The 25,303-nt window shown below is 35.9% G+C and overlaps 1 protein-coding gene across 1 annotated transcript in view; it reads right to left on the bottom strand.

The window, feature by feature from the left end:
• Positions 1–3,987: 3,987 nt before the first annotated feature.
• Positions 3,988–25,303, bottom strand: part of LOC133188802 (uncharacterized) — a 65,690-nt gene continuing 44,374 nt past the window's right edge. The window contains exons 9-13 of the mRNA XM_061324288.1: positions 23,379–23,541; positions 7,668–7,878; positions 7,355–7,529; positions 4,835–5,024; positions 3,988–4,458 (exon numbers count right to left, since the gene is read on the bottom strand). Of these exons, the coding sequence (XP_061180272.1) occupies positions 4,177–4,458; positions 4,835–5,024; positions 7,355–7,529; positions 7,668–7,878; positions 23,379–23,541 (1,021 nt within the window). The 3' untranslated portion in view covers positions 3,988–4,176. The remainder of the gene's footprint in view (positions 4,459–4,834; positions 5,025–7,354; positions 7,530–7,667; positions 7,879–23,378; positions 23,542–25,303) is intronic.

The following is a 25,303-nucleotide window of genomic DNA, read 5'->3' as shown; positions in this document are numbered from 1 at the left end:
TCAGGTTTTTGTGAGAGTGGTTTGTTTGTTATTCTTAGTCTTTATTAAGGCTTAATAAAGATTTAAAGTAGCTGAAAATCTCAATTTTTTCAACTTTTCTGGCTGTTACCATGGCAACCAAGATACATAGCAACGAAATTTTATTTGATATATGTTTCTGGTGTCAAGTTGTAATAATGGGCAAAGTTTCATCAAAATCGGTGACCATGCGTGGCAAAGAAGTTTAAGTGGTTACAGAGAATCGCTATTAATGCTTATTTCAATCATACCTCCAGTTTTTGACTGCCCGGTGTTCAGAAGTAATTAAAGAAGACGATTTTTAAAGATTGCATTAATTTTGGTGGTTTTAGCCCACCCCTCAGGCCCTAGGGAGGCAGGGACCATGAAATTCACAATTTTTGTTCAATTTACCCCATAGATTCTATATGCCGAAATTGGTTGAGCGGTTTTTGAGAAGAAGCTGAAAATGTTCAAATGTTAACACACATTGCACGAAGACTCAGGTGACATAAAAAGTAACATGGCTTGCTATCGTTACTGAAAGGTATTTAGAGTTGTGAAAAAGCTTAAGGAGGTTGGATCCTGTTATCAAAAGTATTGAGAATTTTTATCAAGTATATTTTTGAAATCTATACGCATAGCTTAATTAAAAGTCAAAACCAAAAATGGGGATCAATGCGCTTCTTTTGGCGCCAAGAAGCATTTACTATGACCTTTTTGCATTGTTATTACGTCTAACACATAAATAATTTTTCTAAGTTTTTCCTCTAATATTTTTTATTCAAATAAATTATGGGAACAAACACAGTCTTTTATTTTGAATAGTCTCTCTAAAATTTGTGACCACAAAAAAGTTTCAAATTACTTCGCATATTCAATTATTTGACCTTTTTGCACTCATTAAATGTCATTTTGTCTGGCATTAAAAATTTAACAAGCAATAAAATCATTTGAAAGAAATGACATTTTTCTGAATTTAAGCAGAATGGTTGAAATTATCTTGTATATTCACAAAAGAAAATTAAAAGTTGGGGTCTGTGATGTTAATTTTTAGATATAACTAAAAAAAATTTTTATAGTTTAATTTTTAGTCTAAAGTGGGCTATTTTTTCCCAGGACTTTCACAATATATTTGCAATATTTGTCCAATATGACGGTTAATTTAATATATTATTTAGGACTAGCAGGACTAGCATAAAACATTTCACTGCACAAAATAACTCTGAGTGCAGGCTGCATGTAAAAATAGCAATCTAAACTTAACAATTCTGTAACTATTTCGACAGAGAAAAACTGATCATTTTCTTTAAAAAAAAAAAAAAAAACTTCCGCCACGAAATATAGTTCCTCACTTAATGCTTTCGGTATGGAATTTAATCATAGGGTTTTGATTGAATATAGTTTAATTAGCATTGTAGAATCCAAATTTATTGTAAGAACTAAAACATTGTGCAGAATGTTTAAAATCGAGGTCAAGACAAAAATCTACTCAAAAGCTCAGGAGCGAACCCCGTTAACAGGTTTGGAATCCAGTTGTCACTTCACCTCACGTGTAAAAAAATATGATTGATTTGATATGCAATTGCACATGTAAAAGTCTGTCATACCCACCCCATCTCGGCCATGGCCCAAATGACAAAGTGTAAACTTAATTATACCCCCATGCAACAAGTTGCGGGGGTACATGTATAATGTTTTTGACCCGTCAGTCAGTCCGTCCGTCAGTCTTGTTTTGTTTTGTTTTGTTTTTTTTTTTTTTAGATTTTTGGTCATATAGTTTGTCAGCGCAGCTACACTTAAACCGCTGCACAGATATTTTCGTCAAACTTTGCAGATATTTAGGATACAATATGTAGATGTTCATAATGCCAGGAAATTCCGATTGCGTTATTTTTCTGGGAATTTCGTCACTTTTCATCTTGAATATAGAGATGAACTTTTTGTCAGCGCAATTCCTCTTATATCGCTTCACAGAATTTTGTCAAACTTTGCAGATATTTAGAATACAGTGTGCAGATGTGCATATTACCAGGAAACTCCGATTCCATTACTTTTGCCCTTAGAGTTTTGGCTATTATTGAAGAAATATTCCAGCTAGGTAATAAGGAAATCCACTGGAATCAGCTTTTGTAATGAAATTTTATGTGAAATATTTTATGACCTAAAAAGACCCCTCTTGAATTTGAGAGCAAAATTTTCAGGATTCAACACACACACTCACACACACAAAGTCCCCCCCCCCTTTAAATTAGTGCCGTCCATTAAATAATTTCATAAGTACAGTATATAAACAAATTTATATGACTACATCATAATTTTGTTTTCATCAATTATTTAAATGTGTAAATTGTCATACATTGGACATGGACTTACACTCATTAACAAATTGAAATGACTGAGGAATTTAAATAACAGATTGTAAGCATAGCTCCTGCACTGGTTTTTTGAAACTTGTAGGTATTTCAGACATAATGTGTAGATTTTTATATTATCAAGAAATTTTGATTCCATATTTTGTAACATACAAAGGTTTAAATGTTCTTATATGCAAGAAGATTTTATGTGATGATTTTATGCAAGTAATGCTCCTTTTTGAATTATACTGTGTATTTAAAGTGCACCATGCCATTTATTATGTGTTGCATTGTCAAGTTTTGAGGGGGCGTGGGGTATGCGAGCTTGCTCACTTTTTCTTTCATTGCAAATGATTTTCTTAAAATATTTTTGGATGGATTGATTCCTATTTTACAGACAATCGTACACTATTTCTATACATATAGGACTTTTACATGAGACAAGCGAGATATGTTCATCATTGACGTCGTCTAGCAAATCGAACGTAGGAACTGACGTTACTATCGCTTAAACACCACTTTTTATCATTATTTGCGATGTGTTACAAGTAATCAGATATAAGCAAATCATATATCGTTAGAAATATTAACTTATCAATTTTTTCATCAGGGAAACATCAATATATTTCAAGATTCGGCGAAAATCGACCTATACCGTACCTTTTTCTTTCATCGGTTATGCTGTATTAATGTTGAAAATCTCCCTCGAAGCTGGGCACCCCTGAGTGTTTACAAGATTTTGTTTCTTACTTTGAGTATTTTTATATACCGTAAAGAGGCAATCTCTTTAACGTGTTTAACGTGACAAAAACGGAAAATGATATCAAATATCGAAGAATTGATATGATAGATAAGGAATCTATGTATATTTGCTAAGTTATCGTGTCTTAAAATTCTCAGAAGGAGGGGGTTACACCAACCATTCTTCAGGTGCCTGTAAATTCAAACGCCATCAATGAGCTGAGGCAAGCACTTACGGGGAGTGAAATCTCATCCCTATTCGAACATTCAACAATCGGATCAATTTTATGCTAAAAATGATACCAGCAGCTGTAAATGCAGGATGAGGATACACGCAATATTGACACGCAAAGTGTTGAATTTAAAAATTCAGACCCCTACTCCCTATAGTCAAAAAATTGCGGTGCTAAAATATCGTTTGATTCGATAGTATGCCTTGATAAATGACAATGAATGACTACTACTTTGAATTTTATTTGGCTATCATTGTGTCGCATAGTAATAAATGTTAACCTTATACATTTAGGTAATACATGAGTTTCTTTTACCTTTCAGTATATATGATTGTGTATTTCTGTATGAGATTTGAAAAAATTAAATTAAAAACCGTTTGATTCATTGTGTACAAAATCTAAAAACGTTAAATCGACAACTTTGATTTATCGTGTCAGAACAAAGTGTTGACGGACGGATGATGTGATTCCTATTAATAATAGTTCCCGCATTTCATACATGGCTCTAATAATTATATATCGTATAGTCTCGGCTTTAATTGTGTTGCTACTTTTTTTTTCATTTGCAAGAGTTTTGAATATTTCAATATTTTATACATTTTTTCTGTAACCTAGTAAATAACAAAACATTTTATTCGTCTTCTAATACAGTGGTATAAAAAATCATCAAATATTTGTAACAGTAAGATTAAAATCGTCAGCAATTCCAACAAAACGGACATGACTTTTCTATTCTCAAAAATACTTCTTGTAACAGTTTAAAAATTCTGCGTAGCTTTGTTGATAGATACGGAAATGAACGCCTATTTTCAAAGAACGGCTTTGCCTTTATAACTCGGACAACATTCCTATATTTCCTGGGTTGCTAAAATTGAATTACAGCTACTGCTTTGTTTAATGAGTCTTGGATCTGAAAAACTTTGTTTCACAGGTGAAATATGCACTTGGTTGGTCTTTTTAATGTTGACTCCATTACAGTTATCTTTCGCTGCACCCAAAGAGCGCACATTGGAAGGATGAACATTTTTCATTTGCTTCACAGCGTTTCTTAGGTCAATGCCTTCGTACACAAGAGGGGCAATAATTATAAAGATTGTGGCACACAGAGACCAAGTCATTGCTAAATAGATCTGAAATAAACGAAGAAAATTATTAAATAATGTGCATAACTATAACTTATACTATTTTTTTTCTTTTCAAATTCTAATTTAGGATTAGTGTTATCACATTTTATTTTATCTTCCTATTAAGCTAAATTTACAACAATTATAATAATATAATTAAACTACGCATGATTTCAACTGCAAACACAGGTGTTTATTTCTTTTATATAAATCCTAGAAAACACTTCGAGGTTTTGAGAAAAAAAAGTCATGAGCATGGCCACCTGAAAGATGATTTATTTTGAATTCGGAAGCACGGATAACACTATTACTTTTGAAAGTTGGTCATTCTCACAATTGTTATGTTTCCATATGAAATCATTCGTACTATTTAGGCACTTACCCATCTTCTGAAAGCTGCTAAATCAAGAACACCTTCTAAAAGCATTAGACTGGGCCAAATAAAAACTAGAAGTATTGTGAGAATTGGAGAACATCCATTGGCTAAAAGACGCGCGGACCTGAGAGAAGAAAACACGTCTTCATATGATGGTCTATTGTCCAGCTGATGAGCTGCGCTCAACTTCAGATCCCTTTAAATAGCAAATGAAAGCATATTAATTTAACATACATGTACATGATAAAGTATGTAAAGTATTGTCCACAATCCCTATTATATATAGTTGCATACAGTAAACACAAATACAAAGGTGATCTGATCATTGGATCAAAATTAAATCAGACAAAATTAAAGAGATTGATGTGTGCATAACCCCTGATGGTAACCACTTATATACCTAACAAAATAACGTGCTAATAATACCACCTAAACAGTCTTAATTTTGACATGTTAAGCAATTGACCATTCATTAAAAGTATTAAAACAGTATTCACTACAACCGAAATAGTGATGCACTGAGTGACGACACTAATGAATCTGACTGAAATACAACTGAATCTGACTGAATAACAATTGCGAAATCCAACAAAGAACGATTGGTGCATTTTTATAGATTCGCCCATATTCTCAAATGTGGAATGTTTTGAAAACGGGCAAAAAAGTTGTGTTTACTGAGCTAAGTATCGACTTTTAGTGAATAATTAAGCGGGACAATGGAAAACTTTGTTAAATGATTGTGAGTGTTGGTAAAGTGTGAGATGGCAAGTGAAATCTGTGCTAGGAGTTGACTTGATACCCCGGGGCATATTTCTGCGATTGAAAAACACGGCCGTTTTCCCCGATGTTTTTTTTTCAGTACATCAATAAAATTTAAAGTACTTAAATTCAGTGAAAACTTATTAGTAAGTAATGAATACAAATAATATTTACTGTAAAAATTGCACTGAAAAACGCAGAGATCTAGATTTTCTGGTCGCTTGTTTGCCATAAAGGCTGGTTTTCTTTGTTGTTTAACGTCCCTCTCGAGAATTTTTTACCCATATGGAGACGCCACCACTTGCCCTGCAAATTTATACCTATGATCGGCACTCAGGGCCATTGAGCAGTGAGGGATCTTTTTCATGCCAACATCTACTGCAACACGGGGCCTCGGTTTATACGGTCTCATCAGAAGGAGCGGTCCCCACGTCCAGCAGTGGATTCGAACCCGCGACGTAAGGATCAGCTCCTTACTATGCGAATCTAAATTTGACGCTCTAACAACTGCGCTACGCAGGCGACTTGCCATGACTGCTGGTAAAAGTAGAAATGCAGTAAAACTCACACATTTGAAATTCTATGGAATTTTGATAGTTGTGTCAATAAACCAGATGTTTCATATTGCGTTTTTTCTGACTACAAATATTTGTTTTCAATACCGTTACCAGCTCGGTGTGATTTACAGTAATACCCGAGTTTTCAGTTTGCTTGGGTTTGCCGACGCGTGTAATAATGTAATAATTCACTTGTTTACAAACACTAGGAACTAAAACTTAGAGAGAAAGATTTTAGTGCGCTGAAAAGTCACACAAACTATTCAATTTAACGAACACCGAAAATGAAAAAATGTCAATTTACTGCAGAGAAAATCGGCAAAAATACATGTATAGTAGGATAAGCAGTGTGTGCCATTTAACAATATACATGTAGATGTAACGTCTGTTAATAGAATATCACATGCTGAATGATTTTATGGTTTGTTTCCTTTTTTTCTTAATTCAAAAAGTCAACCACTGTTTTTCGCTTATCAACTAATAAAAATATGGTTTTAGGCCTTTAGACGCTTTCAAACTATATATATATATAGACAAAGGATATACCACACAAGTTCTAGAGTGGGCGGGCCCCAATCAACCAATTAAAACGAATGTTTTATAGAATGTAACGCCATGCTTCAATTGTCAAATCGAAGTGTCATCGCTCTACGCATCGCTATTTCGGTCGTAGTATATACATGTACTTCCAAGCAAGATGTGCGGTAATTGTGATATGTAAGCAGTTGAACATTAAAAGTAATGGGTTCTTGCAAGTTTAAATATCTGTTTTTCTGATACTATAGTCTACAACAAAAACACTTTTCTTTTCCATTTCTCGATCGTCTTGTCCCTCTAATTGTTTTTATATACCCGCATCTTCCGGTCCAAGTTGATAATTTTGTGATTTTGCGGGTATTAAAAGTGCAAAAATCAGGGGAAGGTTAATTTAAAATTCTCTAGTTAGTTTACTTATTGTACTTAAATACAATACAGGAAATTATTTAATCTATTTTTATCGCTTAATTCAAGTTTAAAATTTGTATTTTAGAGAAGTATCAAATAATTGTATAACATTGACATTGTATGATTGAAGATGAAAAGCTTTTCAATACGCTACAATACGTAGAATTTAGTGTTATTTTCTGGATTCAGTGTTTGTTGTATAAAAAACCTTCACAGTGAAATATAATCAAATTAAAATGAATTTTATTCAAAGGTAAATACGTACTTTGCATAACGTTCCGTCCAAGGACTAAGAGGATTATCGATATCTCTGGTATTTTCCCAAATTTCTGAAGCATTTCGTACTCCGTTCGTTGATGTCAGAATACTGACTACCGGTGTGATGATGCTGCTTGACAAAATGCCCATTAAATTCCCGGCCAGCATAGCGTTTTCCTTACCTAGTTATTTCAGAATAATACTCTTGGTAATTAATTGCGAGAGCGACATTGTATAATTGCTATTGCAATAAAATGTTGCAATTATTAATATTTTTTTTTGAATAATTATTTTGGTAAAAGAAATAAACCACAGATTACCTGTATTTTCAAAAAACTTTTCTGGACTGAGACCGCCTTTGTTGGATGCAGCAACAGATAACCACGTGATTAGAGCCAATACAGTTCCAGAAACTGCACCGGCAACCATTCCACTTCCAGTTAGTCTTTCCCAGCACATGCAGAGTGCTATTGGTACGACAGCAGATCCGATCAGAATCCCCATGAATAAATAAACCCATCCAAGACTCAACTTCAAAAAGAGATGCATAAACGATGAACCTACCCTTTCATGCATCTTTTGAAATATGTATCTAAGCTTAACTCTCAGAGACTTGTAAGCAATCAAATGTACTTAAAGTAGCATTTTCTGAATAGCATGATTTGGCGAAGTATATACGTGTACTCTCTTAACTGCAGAAACATATAATTAAGTATTGTCCTTTAAAAGCACTGCAAGTACCTTAGGGTAAGACGTGCAGCTGGAGTTTGAAAAATTGGCAATATATATTCTCCATATTTATGAATATTGACCCATATACGAGGGTTGATCCGAAAGTAATGTCATGGCTGCTATAAAATCCTTAATAATGGAGTGTTGTCAACAAACTTTTACATACTAATTCCCCTATCTATTTTGAATTTTGCTTTAAAATTTCATTCAGTTATATAAAATCCTTTTTAAATATCAAAATAAACGCAACTTTAAAAGATTTTGTCTATCACCGCACGGCAAAAATTGTTACCGACCTCGTTATGACGTTACTTTTCTGCACTTATTTTCAGCTCATCCGCATATCTTAGTAAACCTCTCATGTGTTTCTTGTTAAAAATATTTACAGCCATTTTGCTATAAAGCTTCTTGTTTTAAGTTGTATTAAAATTATTTGAAATTTATCCAAATTTTATACCTAAATTAATTCCAGTTTCCGTATATATTAGTTGCGGTAAAACTGAAAATGAGTGCCGAAGAGAAACGTCATTACAACGTCGGTACATACTTGCCGTGTGGTGATAGACGAGGCAGGTAATGTGTTAATTTTAATATTTCAAAAAGTGCTGCATATATCTGAATGAAATGTTAAGGCAAAAGTCAAAATATATAGAGGTATTAGTATATAAAAATTTGTAAATAACATTCGATTATTAAAGATGAAATAGCAGTTTTTACATTACTTTTGAATCAACCCTCGTTTATCTTTCAAATATCATGCAAAGAAAACTAATTTCAGTTACACTGAATGTCTTCATTGGTTAACCTCACTGGATCAACCTGTGCGAGTGGACTGCGGAAAACATTATGATGTTAATCTCCTTGTAGAGGTTTAAGTTTAAAAAATGTTCGGCTATATTAATTAAAATGCTATTCTTTAAGAATTAAAACAGAAATGCTTCGACCTTCTGTTATATAGAGAAAAACTGATTAACAAACTGATGCCTTTGATATTATCAAAAATATACGATAATAGACCCAGTCCTAGAATTCCAACCTATCCGGGGAAATGAATTTTAAAACTTCGGTATATAGCAGCTACAAATGCCCAAAGGAGAAAGAACTCTTAACTATGTAATGAATTTTCTTTTAATGAGGATGCACTAAACATCCTTGGTACGTGAACTTTTTTTAAAAGAATATCCGCTCCTCAGCCAGAAACAATAGTTCTTAATTTGTTATTTTATTGAATAAGTCTCAAAATGAAGGTTGAAATTGATTTTTTTGTGCAAAAATTTTCATTTCATGCATCTTACTATGATTTAATATTCTGTCACGTGTAGAAAATGCATGTACATACATGTAATTGGTACTTTCAGTTATGTTTCCTGAAAATATTAGGGATTTAATGATTTTCCCTTTATACATGTACATGTAATATGATTAACCATGATGAAGATCTTTGAATAAATAACATATTTATTCACACTGTGATTTCAGTCACATTTTTCGTGACTTGCAGAACCTGAGGATCACACGACCTGAAATGTCAACACCAATCGAAAACTGTTAAAGAAAAATCGTTGACATCTGACGAAAACAATTGAAAGCGAGGCAATTCAAAATGCTTTGAATTTATGAATATTCTATGTAACAAGAGGCCCAAGGGCCTTAACGGTCACCTGAGTACAATACAACAATTTAGAGGATCCATAGAGTATTAAAATGAAATGAAAGGTGAAGCTTTGTTGCCCAAAAGCAAGAAAGATAGGGTGACCAGGATCAACAAAATAATTAGTCTACTATTCATTAACAGTTCATAAATTAGGTTCTAATCTGTTCCCCAATTATCACTATCACCATACAGTATATTACCAAACTATCAGTGCTTTTGTACTATTTTAATTCCTTGTTGTAATCTCTTACATTGGCCTCTCTTGGTCTTTGATGAACATTTAATAAGACAAGTTATTTTTGTCTCATTTTTATTTATCTATTACTTACAAGTCCACATGATCATTAAAACTATGAAAATACTTTTTGTATTATACAATAAAAATTCTTGCATAATTCTCTTATTCTATTAATTTTTCATGTACATTATTTACAATGATTAATTATCAAAAGTAAACGGCAAAGGGGAATAACTCCTCTCAGTAGAATGCAAATTAATTGAGCCCTGGCTAGGACCAGAACACTTGACCAAATGGTCCAGATGTTCAAAAATCTGGTAAAAATACCCTTCCTTATTACAACTTTTACACTTTTTGCCTCTGATATGCCCAAGTGCAGAGAAGATTTTTAAAGAAATAATGCATTTTCACTACAGATTCACTATATTATTAATAGAGCCCCTCCCCCACCCCCACCCCCCCCCCCCCTTCACCACCGAGAAACACCAGAGCCTCTCACCCTGGGACCAGAAGTTTCAAGTTTGCTCATCATAAGTAATCACTTTGTTTAACTGCTTAACATTAAGGAGCAGACAGGATCATTTAATAGAATTAATGCATTTTCACTACATTATCAACAGCCCAACCCTTATACCAGCACATCTGACCCAGGGGTCATGCAATTCACTACTCTGGAAGAAGCACTCTTGCTCATCATAACTATATACTTAGCTTCTTTGCTTTTTAACCAGAAGCAGAAAAGAATATTTTCAAAGAAATTTTGATTTTTCACTATATAATCAATAGAGCCCCCCCCCCCTTTTGACAAGGATCCTTGACCCTGGGGCCATGAAATTCACAATTTTAGAAGAGGCATCCTTGCATATCATAACAATGTACTTAGTTTGTTTAAATAGTACCCAGGGGCAGAGAAGAAGATTTTCAAAGAAATAATTCACCTTCACTGTAGGAGCTATATAGCCCCACCCTAGCACAAGAACCCCTGTCCCTGGGGTCATGAATTTCACAATTTTGGAAGAGGTGTCCTTGCTTATCATAATTATGTACTTAGTTTGTTTAAATAATACCCAGAAGCAGAGAAGAAGATTTTTAAAGCATTAATGCATTTTCACTATATAATAAATAGAGCCCCGCCCTAACATCAGAACCCCTGACCCAGGGGCCATGAAATTCACAATTTTGGTAGAGTTACTCTTGCTTATCATAACTATGTATTTAATTTGTTTAAATAATACCCAGGAGTAGAGAAGAAGATTTTCAAAGAAATAATGCACTTTCACTATATGATTTATATAGCCCCCCCCCCCCCCCAGCACCAGAACCCCTTACCCTGGGGCTATGAATTTCACAATTTTGGTAGAGTCACTCTTGCTTATCATAACTTTGTATTTAATTTGTTTCAATAATACCAAGGAGTAGAGAAGAAGATTTTTAAAGAAATAATGCACTTTCACTATATGATTTATATACCCCCCCCCCAGCGCCAGAACCCTTGACCCTGGGGCCATGAATTTCACAATTTTGGTAGAGTCACCCTTGCTGATCATAACTCTGTATCTAATTTGTTTGAATAATACCCAGGAGTAGAGAAGAAGATTTTCAAAGAAATAATGCACATTCACTATACGATCTATATAGCCCCACCCTAGCACCAGAACCCCTGACCCTGGGGCCATGAATTTCACAATTTTGGTAGAGTCACCCTTGCTTATCATAACTATGTATTCAATTTGTTTCAATAATACCCAGGAGTAGAAAAGAAGATTTTCAAAGAAATAATGCACTTTCACTATATGATCTATATAGCCCCGCCCTAGCACCAGAACCCCTGACCCTGGGGCCATGAATTTCACAATTTTGGTAGAGGGCTCAATGCTTATTACAATCATGTCAACAGTTTGACTGCTTGATGTCCAGGAGTAAAGAAGAAGATTTTTAAAGATTGCATTAATTTTGATGGTTTTAACCCCACCCCTCAGGCCCCAGGGGGGCAGGGACCATGAAATTCACAAATTTTGTTCCCCTTCACACATAGATGCCATATGCAAAAATTGGCTGAAATTGGTTCAGCGGTTTCAGAGAAGAAGCTGAAAATGTTCAAATGTTAACACACGACGCACGACGACGGACGAAAACAGATAGCAATAGGTCACCTGAGTGACTCAGGTGACCTAAAAAAAAATTGAAAAGGCTCGCCCATGGGCCATGGTCATCGAAATAACCTTGGCCTGCTGTTCTGCTGAAGATTTTTCATACGAGCTTTTCCTATCTTCATACGCATGAATAGTTTTGACGTTATATTTTGGGCTTTACCTTCATATGTATATATTCCCGTGTATATATATGTAAAACTTTGATTCTTTACTGCATGTATACTGCAAGCCTTATTTACTTAAATGGACAAAACTTACACAGGAATTCACGTTATCAGAAGAATCGTTCCTTTTCGTTCTCTGAGTTTTTTCCCGATTTCCCTATGTCTTGCGTCCGTCCATCTAGTAACTTTACACTTTTTCGACTGCGGACAAGTTCCCATTAAACTTACCACAAAGGATACTCGGGTAACGGGAATGAGATTTGTTAAAATGAGGGTAGCGACCCCTTTGAGGTTGGAGAAAAGTAGTAGGAAAAGTTATGTGCTATATTTCAAGACTCAAGAGTCACTGAGCCACTGGTCAAGAAAAGATAACGATTGTGTAAAAACTGCTTTTAAATGTCTAGAGTAGATTCCAAATTTTTCAAATCGTGATAGGGTGGGCAACAATGAGGGATTTTTTCATGGGGATACATGTTTTTAGGAAAAGATCCTCTCAATTAACAGAGTTGTTATCGATTAGCCACAGCAGGTGTTCAAATTTCACATGGGAATATATCGGAACATTTTTTTTAAAATACCTTTTCAAGAACAACAGAGGCATCATTTATCATATTAAAGCAATATGAGCTGCATTTTTGAGAATTTTATTTTGCCGTTAAAATGTGATTTTATGATAAATCTGTATGATCAATTACACTGAAATAAACATGATAAAGTAATAAATTGTTTCAGAAGAAAAAATTCTGTAGATTAGAATGAATATTATTATATAAGAAATATGTGCAGGACGACAATAATGTAATTTTGCTTCAATCAAAGCTTAAAATTAGTTCTTCCATCGCAGATATAAAAAATAAAAAGTTTATACAGTTTCTTTTTTTCTGTCATTGAAATATAATATTGCAACAAAAATTCCGACAACAAAGATGCAGCTCATATTGCTTATATAAATTTGCAAGCATATCAATAAAGTATAGATTATAATTGTTCAAAAACATGGCCCAATGTACTAGGGTTTGACTAAAATAGGGATTCAAATATTTTGTGAAAAATATAGAACATTTTAAAGCAGGCGTACTCTTAATCATGTTAAAATGCAAACATATCTAAGTTGTTCATGAGGTTAATGTGGGGTTTAAATCGTATCAAAATGTATTTTACCTATGCATCTTTACAAGAAAAAAAGGAATATCCAAAATAGAAAGGTCATGTTAATCATACTGATATTGCAAAATCCCAATATTATTTGGAACCACGTTTGGTTTAGATGACAACTTGGAGATAAGATGGAGCCAACACAGAGGTTCAACATTTATCATGGGACTGAAAATGGTGATATCCTCTTAAAATGACTCAGGCAATCGTTTGTTGTGTATCATGGGCCTCTTACTTATTACAAGAAGTGATATTTAGAATTTTTTTGAAATTTTTTCTACCACTGACCTTAAAATAGGTGGAAATACCTTGGGCCAGGTCAAACAAAATCTTTGTACCAAGTATGAGCTTCCAATCATTTTACAATAATTTTACACTTTTCTGCCAGTTACCTTGAACATAGTTACCTGAATGACCTTAGGTCAAGATTATTACACACCCCTAAGTCATAAACAATCTGTGAACCAAGTATATCCCTCCAGTGATTCTCCATTAGGCCAAATAAAAAAAATATATATGTGTGTGTGTTTCCGGTAACATGCCACAAAAATTAAGGAAGGTAGTTAGGTAAGTAATAACTTTTTATAACTTTACTTTTCATTTTGAAAGCATCAGTTAATTATTCAATATGGCTGTTCTTCATCATATATACCTACAAATGTACATATGTATGAATAAATATACACACACAAAGTGTACTCTTTAAAACTCTTGGATAAACACGTTTTTCAATATTTCAGCCATATTTTGGCTGAAAATTAAGTTCATATTGCCGGTTGTTGAAAGTTTTGGGTTTCTCTGGCGGCCCCCAGTGAGCCTACTCATTTTCAAAATCCAGAGAAACGATCTTTTGCGTGCCAAGGGGGTTTTAATCCTTGACACGGGGTACTATTTAACGTCCCATCAAGACTTTTAAAGTCAAAATATAGATTGTAATGTAAGCAATACATTATATAAGCAAAATTGCTTTCATTGTGTACTTCTAAATTTTACTTTAAAAATTAGCTTCATGCAAATAATCTAAAAGTGTACTAACATTAATATTTGTGAAAAGTCCATACATCGTTCGTACATTACATGTATATAAAACAAGATGTGTTTGTGAAACACTGATGCCCCCGTATGGCAGCTTATGGCGAAGGTTAAAGTTTCTCAAATGCAAGTCAAAATCCAGGCCAAAAGATAAAAAATGTTGGTACCCAAAGAAAGGTCTTGTCTCGAGGAATATACCTGTGAAATTTGAAAGACCTAACTGTTCAAAAGTTATGGCGAAGGTTAAAGTTTCTTTAAAAGTAAGTAAAACGTCAAGGTTGAGGTCAAAGTGGTTGGTATCCAAAAAGGGTCTTGTCTAAAGGATTACATATATGAAGTATGAAAGCCCTAGCACCAAACATTCAAACGTTATGACCAAGGTTAAAGTTTTTCGAAAGCAGGTCAAACTCCTATGTCAAGGTCAAAGTGGTTGGTATCGAAAAAAAGGTCTTGTCACAAGGAATACATATGTGAAGTATGTAAAGCCCTAGCTCCAACCACTCAAAAGTAATGGCCAAAGTTAAAGTTTTTTCAAAAGTAGGTCAAACTCCAAGGTCAGGGTCAAAGAGGTTGATATCCAGAGGAAGGTCTTGTCACATGTGAAGTTTGAAACCCCAAGCACCAACTGTTTAAAAGTTATGGCCAAGGTTAAAGTTTTTCAAAAGTAGGTCAAACGTCAAGGTCAAAGTTGTTGATATCCGAAGGAAGGCCTTGTCACAAAAATTACACATATTGAAGTTTGAAACCCCAAGCACCATCTGTTCAGAAGTTATGGCCAGGGTTAAAGTCTCATAAAATTTTGCAAAAGTGGGTCACACTCCAAGGTCAAGGTCAAATATGATGGTACCCAAAGAAAGGTCTTGTCACAAGGAATACACATATGAAATGTGAAAGTCATAGCTCCAACCAATCAAAAGTTATGGGCAAGGTTAAAGTTGACAACAGGCAGACAGGAAAAAAACAATATACCTCCGGGGATCTTTCGATCCAGTGGCATAAAAATGTACTTCGAATAAGCGAAAAGTCAGTGTATTCTAAAATAATATGATTTATAAGTAGCGGACAGTTACAGAATATTAATTCTGGTTGAAATCCTCAATAAAATAGCTATGTATGCATTATTTTTGAATGACCATACGTATTTTTAAAATAATCACTTCGTCATGACGTTTCAGGCCTAGTAAGATGATTTGTTAACTTCATTTTCTATAGCATATAGTTCACTAGTCTTGTATCACAAAATTCCCAATACATTTGCCGAAGAGAATAAGCATAAAATTTAACAAAATATTTCAAACCAGTGTAAGGAATTTTGAAAAGATTAACGTCATACTGAAGTGCATATTTTGCAGCTCTATCAGTCTTAGTTTGCCAGGCTCTGCCACGTATGCTCAAATCACAATTCGCTACGTCGGCGACCAAAAAATTGCATTGAAGAATATTTATAAATAATTTATAAATAATATTTTATAATTTGGTGATCCTCACTGTTTGACAACTAGGAAGTAAATATTAAAGAATACACGAAGACTATTTCTAGCAACAGGAAGGGGGGAGGAGGGAGTCGACTTCGGTAAAGATTAAATAGGCCTTAAGGGATTCTCAAAATACTTTGGGTTCGTAGCAAACTAATATACAATGCAACACTGAATCTGAGTATCCTTTCACCTTTTACAAGTATTTGATTAAAAAAAAATACTTGACAGGGTCTGGGGGCCGTCTTGGAGGCGAAAATTCTTGATTCTAGAGATTTAATGGTGCAAAAATGAAATGTTCTAAAAATAAATTTTTATCATTTCTTGTCGATATAATTAATGATAAGAAGTAATAAAACTTTTAATAACAGTTAATAAACAACTGTCAATAAACAAACCCTTGTAATCCAGCCCCAAAAGCCTTGGGTTCGTAGCAAACTAAATATATAATGAGTATACGTATCCTTTTACTAATCTCAGCGAGATCCGTAGAGACTAAAAATTTTGGTCTGGTGTCTCTACGGATCTCAGACCAGAGTCACATAATCTCATTCGGGGTTTCGTGCCCGGACTTTGACCGCTTGTTTCGATTAATACCGGCTAAAATGAATTAGCTGTCCGCTTCAACTTTATGCTTTGGACATCCTTTTAATTCCCTATCACCATCAAACTTTCGTTTCTTACCTCTGAAAGGTTTAAATCCATCAAAATATAAAGTTATTGATTTTTCATAGCAATAAGCTATTTGTTTAAACCTTCGGTGCTGAAGAGTTCCAGCAATAGTCTGCTTCAAATACTGCGTACTATGGTTCATTTCTATAGGAAATAGTAGTAGAACGAAGTATTTGAAGCATACGAGATGGTTAAAGCTGGCAAATTTTCAATGTTCATATACTATCGGAAAAAAGAAACTGTGCATCGGTAAATTTAGCATAAAAAAGCATGTTGTTTATAGTTATAAGCGGTTAATAATCGACACAGGTGGTGATAATGACAATAGACTTGAACTCGACTCTATTGCACGGACTTTTCATGATGGGCAGCACATGTTTTTTGACGTAGTTGTATTCGCATGTACGGAAGCCGGTAGGTGCCAGGTAGAAAAATATTTTATCTGGCGGCCGCCAGATAAGTTTCTGGCGGCCGTCACATAATTTCTGGCGGCCGCCAGATAATTATTTGGCGGCCGCCAGATAATTTCTGGCGGCCGCCAAATAACTTTATGGCGGCCGCCAGATAAGTTATCTGGCGGCCGCCAGATCTTTTTATCTGGCGGCCGCCAGAAAATTATTTGGCGGCCGCCAGATAAGTTTCTGGCGGCCGCCAGTTATTTATGTGGCGGCCGCCAAATAATTTTCTGGCGGCCGCCAGATAAAATATTTTTTCTACCTGGCACCAACCGGCTTCCGTACGCATGGCATCTCGGGCAATAATTTTTGTGTCAAAGAGTACGAGATATTTTTCAAGACTGGATTCGCTAAAAAAAATCACTTTGAAATCAAAAGAATCTGTAATTGTGCTATGCCAGCGCTACATGAAAAATCAACCTCTTCGTGCTGTTGGAATGTTGCAGGCTGGGATGGCCCAGAATGTTGCACGACAATTTGGTGTTCACAGAAACACTATCCGGTCATAATGGAGATGTTTCCACTAATTTGGCAACACTTTGGATCGACCACGTTCGGGACGTCCCCGTGTGACGTCGGTTTGCCAAGATAACCATATCCGACTCATTTATCTACGAAATCGTTTTCAGATAGCTAGTATGACTGCTCGTAGCATCCCTGGTCTTTGTAATGTATGTTCTAAATTTAGTAAGAGTTATTGTTCTTGGAAATGAGCTCTCCTGTAAAAGAATGTGAATAAATCAGTTGTTAACCCACAATGGAATTATGAATACACTACATGGTGTCAGAAACGGTTGATATCTCCCTTTTTCCGTCGCCATCTGCAGAAATAAGTGTTGCAGTTGCACAGAAGAAGATTCAAGGATTGTGATGGATACAATGAATCCAGCTGTCACGCCGAAATTTAACTGGGAGGCCCAGGATCTCGTTGAGGAATGGCGCACGTTTATACAACACGTGGAATTCTGTAGAAAGGGCCCATTGAGCAAAAACAAGGAAGAGGAACATTGTAATTACCTGATGATATGGATAGGAGACAAGGGGAGAGATATCTACTCAACATGAAATCTATCAGACGAAGATAGTAAGAAATTCACAGTGATAAAGGAGAAATTTGAAAACCACGTGAAACCGAAGTCAAATCGTGTTTATTCGAGATTCAAGTTCCTCAGTAGGACACAGAAGAAACTAGAAACGTTTGAAAATTTCTGACAGATCTCTGAGTTTTAGTGAGAGAATGTGGATATAAGGATCAGGACGATATGATTCGAGACGCTATCGTGTTCGGTACCCAGGATCACAAGGTACGTGAAAAATGCATTGATGAAGGGTCAGACTTGACCTTGGAGAAAGCTATTAACTTGCGGCGCGTACATGTGGAATTTTTAAGCAGCAAATACAGTCTATGGAAGACAAATCAGTACATGGAATCTCGAAAGGTAGGACACCCACAGCCGGAAGTCAGCACCGACTAAAAGCGAAATTGAAAGTGAAAAAGACTGTAAAAATTGTGGCCAAACACAAGAGTTTAAACAATGTCCTGCATATGGTGAAACATGTAGAAAATGTGGAAATCCAAACCACTTTGCGGTTAAGTGTCACAAAGGGAAAAAGCATTCTGGTGCTAGTTCAAAGAAAAACAATAGATCAAAGACTATACATGCAGTAGACGCATCAGATGAAGAATTCTTTATTGGTTCAGTGAAATTTAATGGTGAAAATCATGATGCAGAATGGTATGAGACAGTGAAGGTGAAGGACACTAATATTCACTTCCAACTTGACACCGGAGCAATGTGTAATGTTTTGTCATCAGCTGATCTCAAGACAAAAACCTGAAAGTTGCTCCAACCTTTTTACCACTGAAGTCATTTTCTGGACACTATATTCGTTGTGCTGGTACTGTTATACTACCCTTTGTATGGAAGGATGCAATGCTGCCATTTGTGAAATTCTACATTATTGAACAAACTGTGAACCCTGTTCTGGGAGCTGACACATGTTCCAAGCTAGGACTCATTCAGCGAATACACAGCATTGAGAGGAAAAACCGTGCTCTACCACATGGCATTCCCTAGGATTATCAGGACTTGTTCAGTGGACTTGGATGCTTACCAGGCACCTGCTCAATCAGGGTGGATGAAAACATTCAGCCAGTTATACATCCTCCACGCAAGATTCCAATAGCCATGAGGGATAAGGTCAAGGAAGAACTCGACAGAATGGAGCGTGAAGGAGTGATTGTGACGCAACGTGAGCCGACGAGATGGGTCAACTCCATAGTAACCGTTACGAAGCCGAATGGAAAGATCAGGATTTGCATTGATCCTCGTGACCTAAACCGTGCCATACTTCAGGAACATTTTCCCTTGAAAACTGTTGAAGTGTAGCAGCTAGGATGACTGGAGCCAAGATTTTCAGCGAAGTAGATGCCACCTCTGGATTTTGGCAGACCAAACTAGATGATGAGAGTTCGAAACTCTGCACATTTAATTCTCCGTTTGGACGTTATCGATTCACTCGAATGCCCTTTGGAATCAAGTCCGCACCTGAAGTGTTTCAACGTGCCATATCTGAAATGATTCAGGATCTCGACGGAACAGAGGCAATTATCGATGATATCATTGTATGGGGAACCACAGAAGCTGAACATGACAGACGTTTGAAAGCCTTACTGGATCGAGCAAGACAATATAACGAAGCTCAGCGTGGACAAGTGTGACATCAGACGCTCAGAGCTGACTTACGTGGGACAGATTTACTGACTCGGGTCTGAAACCCGATCCTGAAAAAGTCTGTGCTGTACAGGAAATGGACAGTCCTAATAATGTGAAGGACTTGCAAACATTTATGGGCTTTGTTCAGTACTTAGGAAAGTTTATGCCCAATCTATCAGAAGTTGGCAGTCCATTACGACAGTTACTGGAGAAAAATACTCTCTGTAAATGGGAAAGTGAACAGGAAGAAAGCTACGAGAAATTGAAACGCATGACTACTAATGCACTGATCCTTCAATACTTTGATCCAAACAAGCCACTGATGTTGTCTGTAGACACCAATTCTAAAGGACTAGGTGCAGTGTTGATTCAGGAAGATAAGCCAGTTGCGTCCGGATCGCGCGCACTGACAGAAACACAACAACGATATTCTCAGATTGAGAAAGAAACTTTAGCAATTCTGTAGTGATGTACAAAATTCCATGATTATCTATATGGTCACAGTGTACTGGTTGAATCGGACCATAAGCCTTTGGAAAGTATCTTCAAGAAACCAGCTTTATCTACACCTCCAAGACTACAAAGATTCGTGTTAGCACTTGAAAAGTATGACATTCAAGTAGTTTACAAACCTGGAAAGAAAATGTTCCTGGCTGATCATTTGAGTCGTTCCTATCTGAAAGAGACTAAGGAAGCCCTCGTACCAGATTTACAGGTGAATGAAATACATCTTACTTCATAATTACCTGTGCCAGAGGAAGTACAGGACAGGATCCGAAAGGAAACCGGCCAAGATGATGAGTTACAACAACTCTTGGACACAATCTTGGATGGATGGCCAAACAACAAAGCAGACCTAGCACCGGAAATTAGAGCCTACTGGAATTTCCGTGAAGAACTTTCATGCATTGATGGTATTCTCTACAAGTCTCACAAATTGATTGTCTCAAAGTCTATGCAGAATGAAATGCTGGAGAAGAGCTACATATTGAACACGAAGGAATTGTGAAGACGAAAAACCGAGCGAGAGACATTTCTCTTTTGGAACGGTATGGGAAAAGACATAGAGAACCTCGTAAGCGCATGTGCAACTTGTGCCAAATATCAGGCTGCTAATCCTAAGGAACCAATGATCCCAAGTGAACTTCCATCAAGACCGTGGTCAAAGATTGGAATGGATCTGTTCGAAGTTTGTGGTATCCATTACTTACTGGTAGTTGACTATTTATCAAAGTGGCCAGAACTTGCCAAACTGGAGTCGCTCACCTCTAAGTGCGTGATCACTCATGTGAAAAGCATGATTTCCAAATATAGAATTCCAGAAATCATTATTAGTGATAATGGACCACAGTTCGTCAGTAATGAGTTCAAGGAGTTTGTGAAATCGTATTACATCACACATACCACGATCAGTCCGTACCATGCTTAGTGTAATGGACAGACAGAGCGAATGGTTCAGACCATGAAACGCCTCATCACCAAATCTCAGGATCCATACTTGGCTCTTTTGGAGTATCGGAACACCAAGATTAATGGTATTGATATGTCTCCAGCCCAGCTATTTCTAGGACGCAGACTGAAGTCTATCTTACCTACTGCAGTCCCTCTATTGAAATCGTGTGTAGATGACAACACATTGGTCAAGATGAAATGTCGTCAGGAAAAACAGGAGGAGAACTTTAACATACATACTAAGAAGGAACCACTTAAACCTCTCAAGGCAGGAGACCCAGTAATGATGCAGAGCCAATCAGGACAATGGACAAGCGGATTCGTTAAAGACTTGCACCCTACAAAACGTTCGTATGTCATCGAGAGCAAAGGAAGATGCTATAGACGTAACCGCACGTTCCTGAGATCTACTCGTGTCCGAAGTAACTCGGTCTCCAGAGATGATGTCCCTGCAAATACCGATGTGACGTTGCGTTCTAAGACCACTCAGAGCACCAATGACATATCCACAGCTTCAGATGTGCAGCCAAATACCGACACAGAGACAGCTACATCTGATATCGAACCACCAGCCGAAAACCCTGCGCATGTTACCCGTAGTGGCCGCTGTGTTAAACTTCCTGTGCGATACCGAGAATGAACTTTACTGTTAATCGTATTGAAAACTGAACTGAACTGATATTTTATCAAATTTATTTTGTGTTACAGTTAATAATGAACTTTAATTATCTAAAATCTAATGTTAATGGAAAGTATCAAATTCTATAAGGGGAAGGATGTAATGTATGTTCTAAATTTAGTAAGAGTTATTGTTCTTGAAAATGAGCTCTCCTGTAAGAGAAGGTGAATAAATTAGTTGTTAACCAACAATGGCGTTATGAATACACTACAGTCTTAATCGCGTAAGTGCAAGAACTGTATGTAATCGCTTGCGTGAGCATAACATCAGACCGAGACGTCCTGTGATACGTCCAGTACTGCTCCAACGTCATTGAAATGCACGATTAACATGGTATCGGAGACATCTGAGGTATCGATTTCAAGATTGGGTCAATGTTTTGTCCACAGATGAATCAAGATTTCATTTGGACAGCAGTGACGGTCGCCGGAGGGGTTGGGAAGCGTTACTCGGATGCTTGTGTAGTTCAGCGTCGACAATTTGGAGGCGGTAAAGCACAATGGTGTGGGATGGTATTACAGCACGCGATATGACCCCTTTACAGATAATCAATGGAAACCTGACAGGCATTCGCTACAGGGATGAAATAATCCAACGTCATTTGATACCGTTCATACGGTGACAACAAAATCTGATACCCAGCAACAGGGTAACGCTAGACCGCATGTTACCCGTTTCAGAGACTTTATTGCCCAGCAGAATGTCGATGTCCTGCCCTGGCCAGCAGTTTCACCCGACTTATCACCAATTGAACACATCTGCGATGAAATGGAAAGACGGTTACGTCGTTTACCAAACCAGCCAGTGACAATGGGCGATTTAGGTCAGGAATTGACCAATATCTGGAACATTCCCCAGACATTTTGAACAATTTAATTGAAGCCATCATTGAAATGACGTTGTCAGACTTTATTTTTTATTATGTACTTTAATGCACAGTTTCTTTTCTCCGCCAGTATAATTTGAACCGCAGGTTTTTCCGATTCCCTCGATCTGGAATTATCACAGATGGCCCTCTGCCGATTCCCTCTAGCGACTCTCCCGGTTTGTTTGTTTTTTGTTTCGTTTTGTTTTGTTTTGTTTTTATTGGTTGTTTTGGGGGGGGGGGGGTGCGACTCCCCCCAAAGTAAGACATAGTGATTTTAAATTATAGTACCAGTCTTATCTCTTGTCCGAGTTATCAACGTATATAAAAAGAATGGGATACGTAATGTAACATATGTAATAAATACATTTAGCAAATATGTGTTATTGGTCACTCGTACAACGTATAATTATGTAAATAATATTCAATTAATAACTTAACCAGTCGTGCGTGCGAAGATACACAAAGGAATATGACATAATTTTTGCAGAGTAAAGGGTATGGAGATATTTGACAAAACTACTGATATTCATGAAGAAAAAAATTAATATGTTTGAAATAAGTATACGTTAGTATAAGAATACGTACTCCGAGCAAATTAAGTGTTATAGTGAGCGGTAGAATAGCAAGTGTGCTCCACAGCAGGCACCAATTCTTCAGTTGTCCAAGATAGTCGCAGTACTCCCTGAAGGAACCATGTGTGGCGCATTTATATCGCGGCTTGATTGCCTTCTTGCATAACTGCCGCTCTCTACAATAATATGTTAAACCTGCTTAGTTCTAATCAAACAAGAATGGTTTTAATAATGGAAAGAATGTCTAAATCTGTTGTTTATCAACGGAGTACGTCATGTTAGTTGACTGTCCCGAGAGCGATCTATATCTTGGAAGCTCTGAGACATATAAAATCCTCAAACATTTTAATCAGTTTAAACATCGTAAGTGGAGTTGTGTGCCACAGCCTGGAACAAAGTTAAAATGATCCAAATGCGAAATAATTTAGCTTTGTATAATAAAATGTTATCTTAATCATATCTTGAACACCATAATTTTTTTCTGAAAACTTTTCTTTTGATTAGCAGCGGAAGGATATTGCTTGGATTACTTTCTTCTATGAATATGGTAGTCGCGCCATACATGACATACTAAGGTCTTTGTGATCCTTTTCTTTTCATTGATGTTAATGCAGTCGTTCTCTCTCCCTAATTCTTTCCCAAGGCGTCTTTTTTTTTTTGAATACAGCTAACATTAAAAAGTTGTTTCTTTACATGAATTCTGATGAAAATTAAATGCACGCATTTGAGGCGGAAGAATGGTGTATGAATACGATGTATTTTCAGTATTTATGCAGACTTTGTCTCACTTTATGATCAAATGAAAATAAATTGGTTAAAGCCATTTTCCACACTCTGGAGCAAATAATATTTTCGTCAAAATCGCGGCAGATTTCTTCCTATCTTGCTTCAAACGGGTACAGAGAACAAGATTATCAAAAGTAGAATAGACATGATCAAAGAGGTAAATTCAAGATTAAAGAAGCAAAATTCAAACAATGTTTTCTCTTAACTTGGTTTTCTAATTACGATTAGCAATAGATCACAAGAACCGTCTAACTTATTTTTTTAAGTACTAATTTCTAAATTTATTATGAATGGAATGAATGTTACGGGTACAAAGTTCTGCAGTTCATCAGTCGGATGTGTATTTGTATTTGGAAAGTGCACTTAGCTAGCATTAAAAAAAAGAGTACATGGAACCTAACACTTCAAAAACTTTTTGTTAATTTGAAATCAATTTAAATTTTATTAAACCACTGATTATAAAAATGGCTTTTCATTAATTAGGTGCAAGAAGTGTTGTGATTAAGGGAAGACTATGAAAAAGTGTAACAGACGGACGTACATATACACTCCCGGCCCATCACTATATCCGCCACCCAAATTTTCAATCGGTGTATAATAAATCAGTGAGGAGCTAAATTTTGATGCGGAGGGAAGAACACTTAGTTTGAATATGTTTGTAGAATGGGATATTTTCTGTCAGTCGGAAATTCCTATTGGATCGACTTTTATAAATTCTATCGTCACTGAATCCCAGCGTTAGTCAGTAAAATATATCTAAAAACTAAACCATTGACACCCGCTTGTAATTTTCTCTTCTGAATACATGTATATATAAGATAATTTTGATCAATCTGCTATAAATTCAGTAAAAAAAATTTTTAAGCCTTTCAAATAATTTTATTGCTTGCAAAATTTTATATTTCTAGAATAATCGCATTTTGTGAGTGCAAAAAGGCCATATATATATATATATATATATATATATATATATATATATATATATATGTATGTATGTATGTATGTAATTTTGAACCTTTTCTTTGTCACAATTCAATGTATCTAGTTTTTATAGAATAGGACTTTTTGATGCCTTGATTCATGAAGATAAAAAATACAAGAGATAAAAGTGATTTATGTATAAGTAATAATTCAGTGCAGAAACTTCATATT

Source organism: Saccostrea echinata, unplaced genomic scaffold (assembly GCF_033153115.1).
Source record: "Saccostrea echinata isolate AGI-Se365-2 ecotype Australia unplaced genomic scaffold, CSIRO_AGI_Sech_v1 ptg000016l, whole genome shotgun sequence".
In the NCBI taxonomy this organism is placed as follows: domain Eukaryota; kingdom Metazoa; phylum Mollusca; class Bivalvia; order Ostreida; family Ostreidae; genus Saccostrea; species Saccostrea echinata.
Note: the sequence above shows the minus strand (reverse complement) of the source record. Positions and strands in the feature narration are given on the sequence as shown.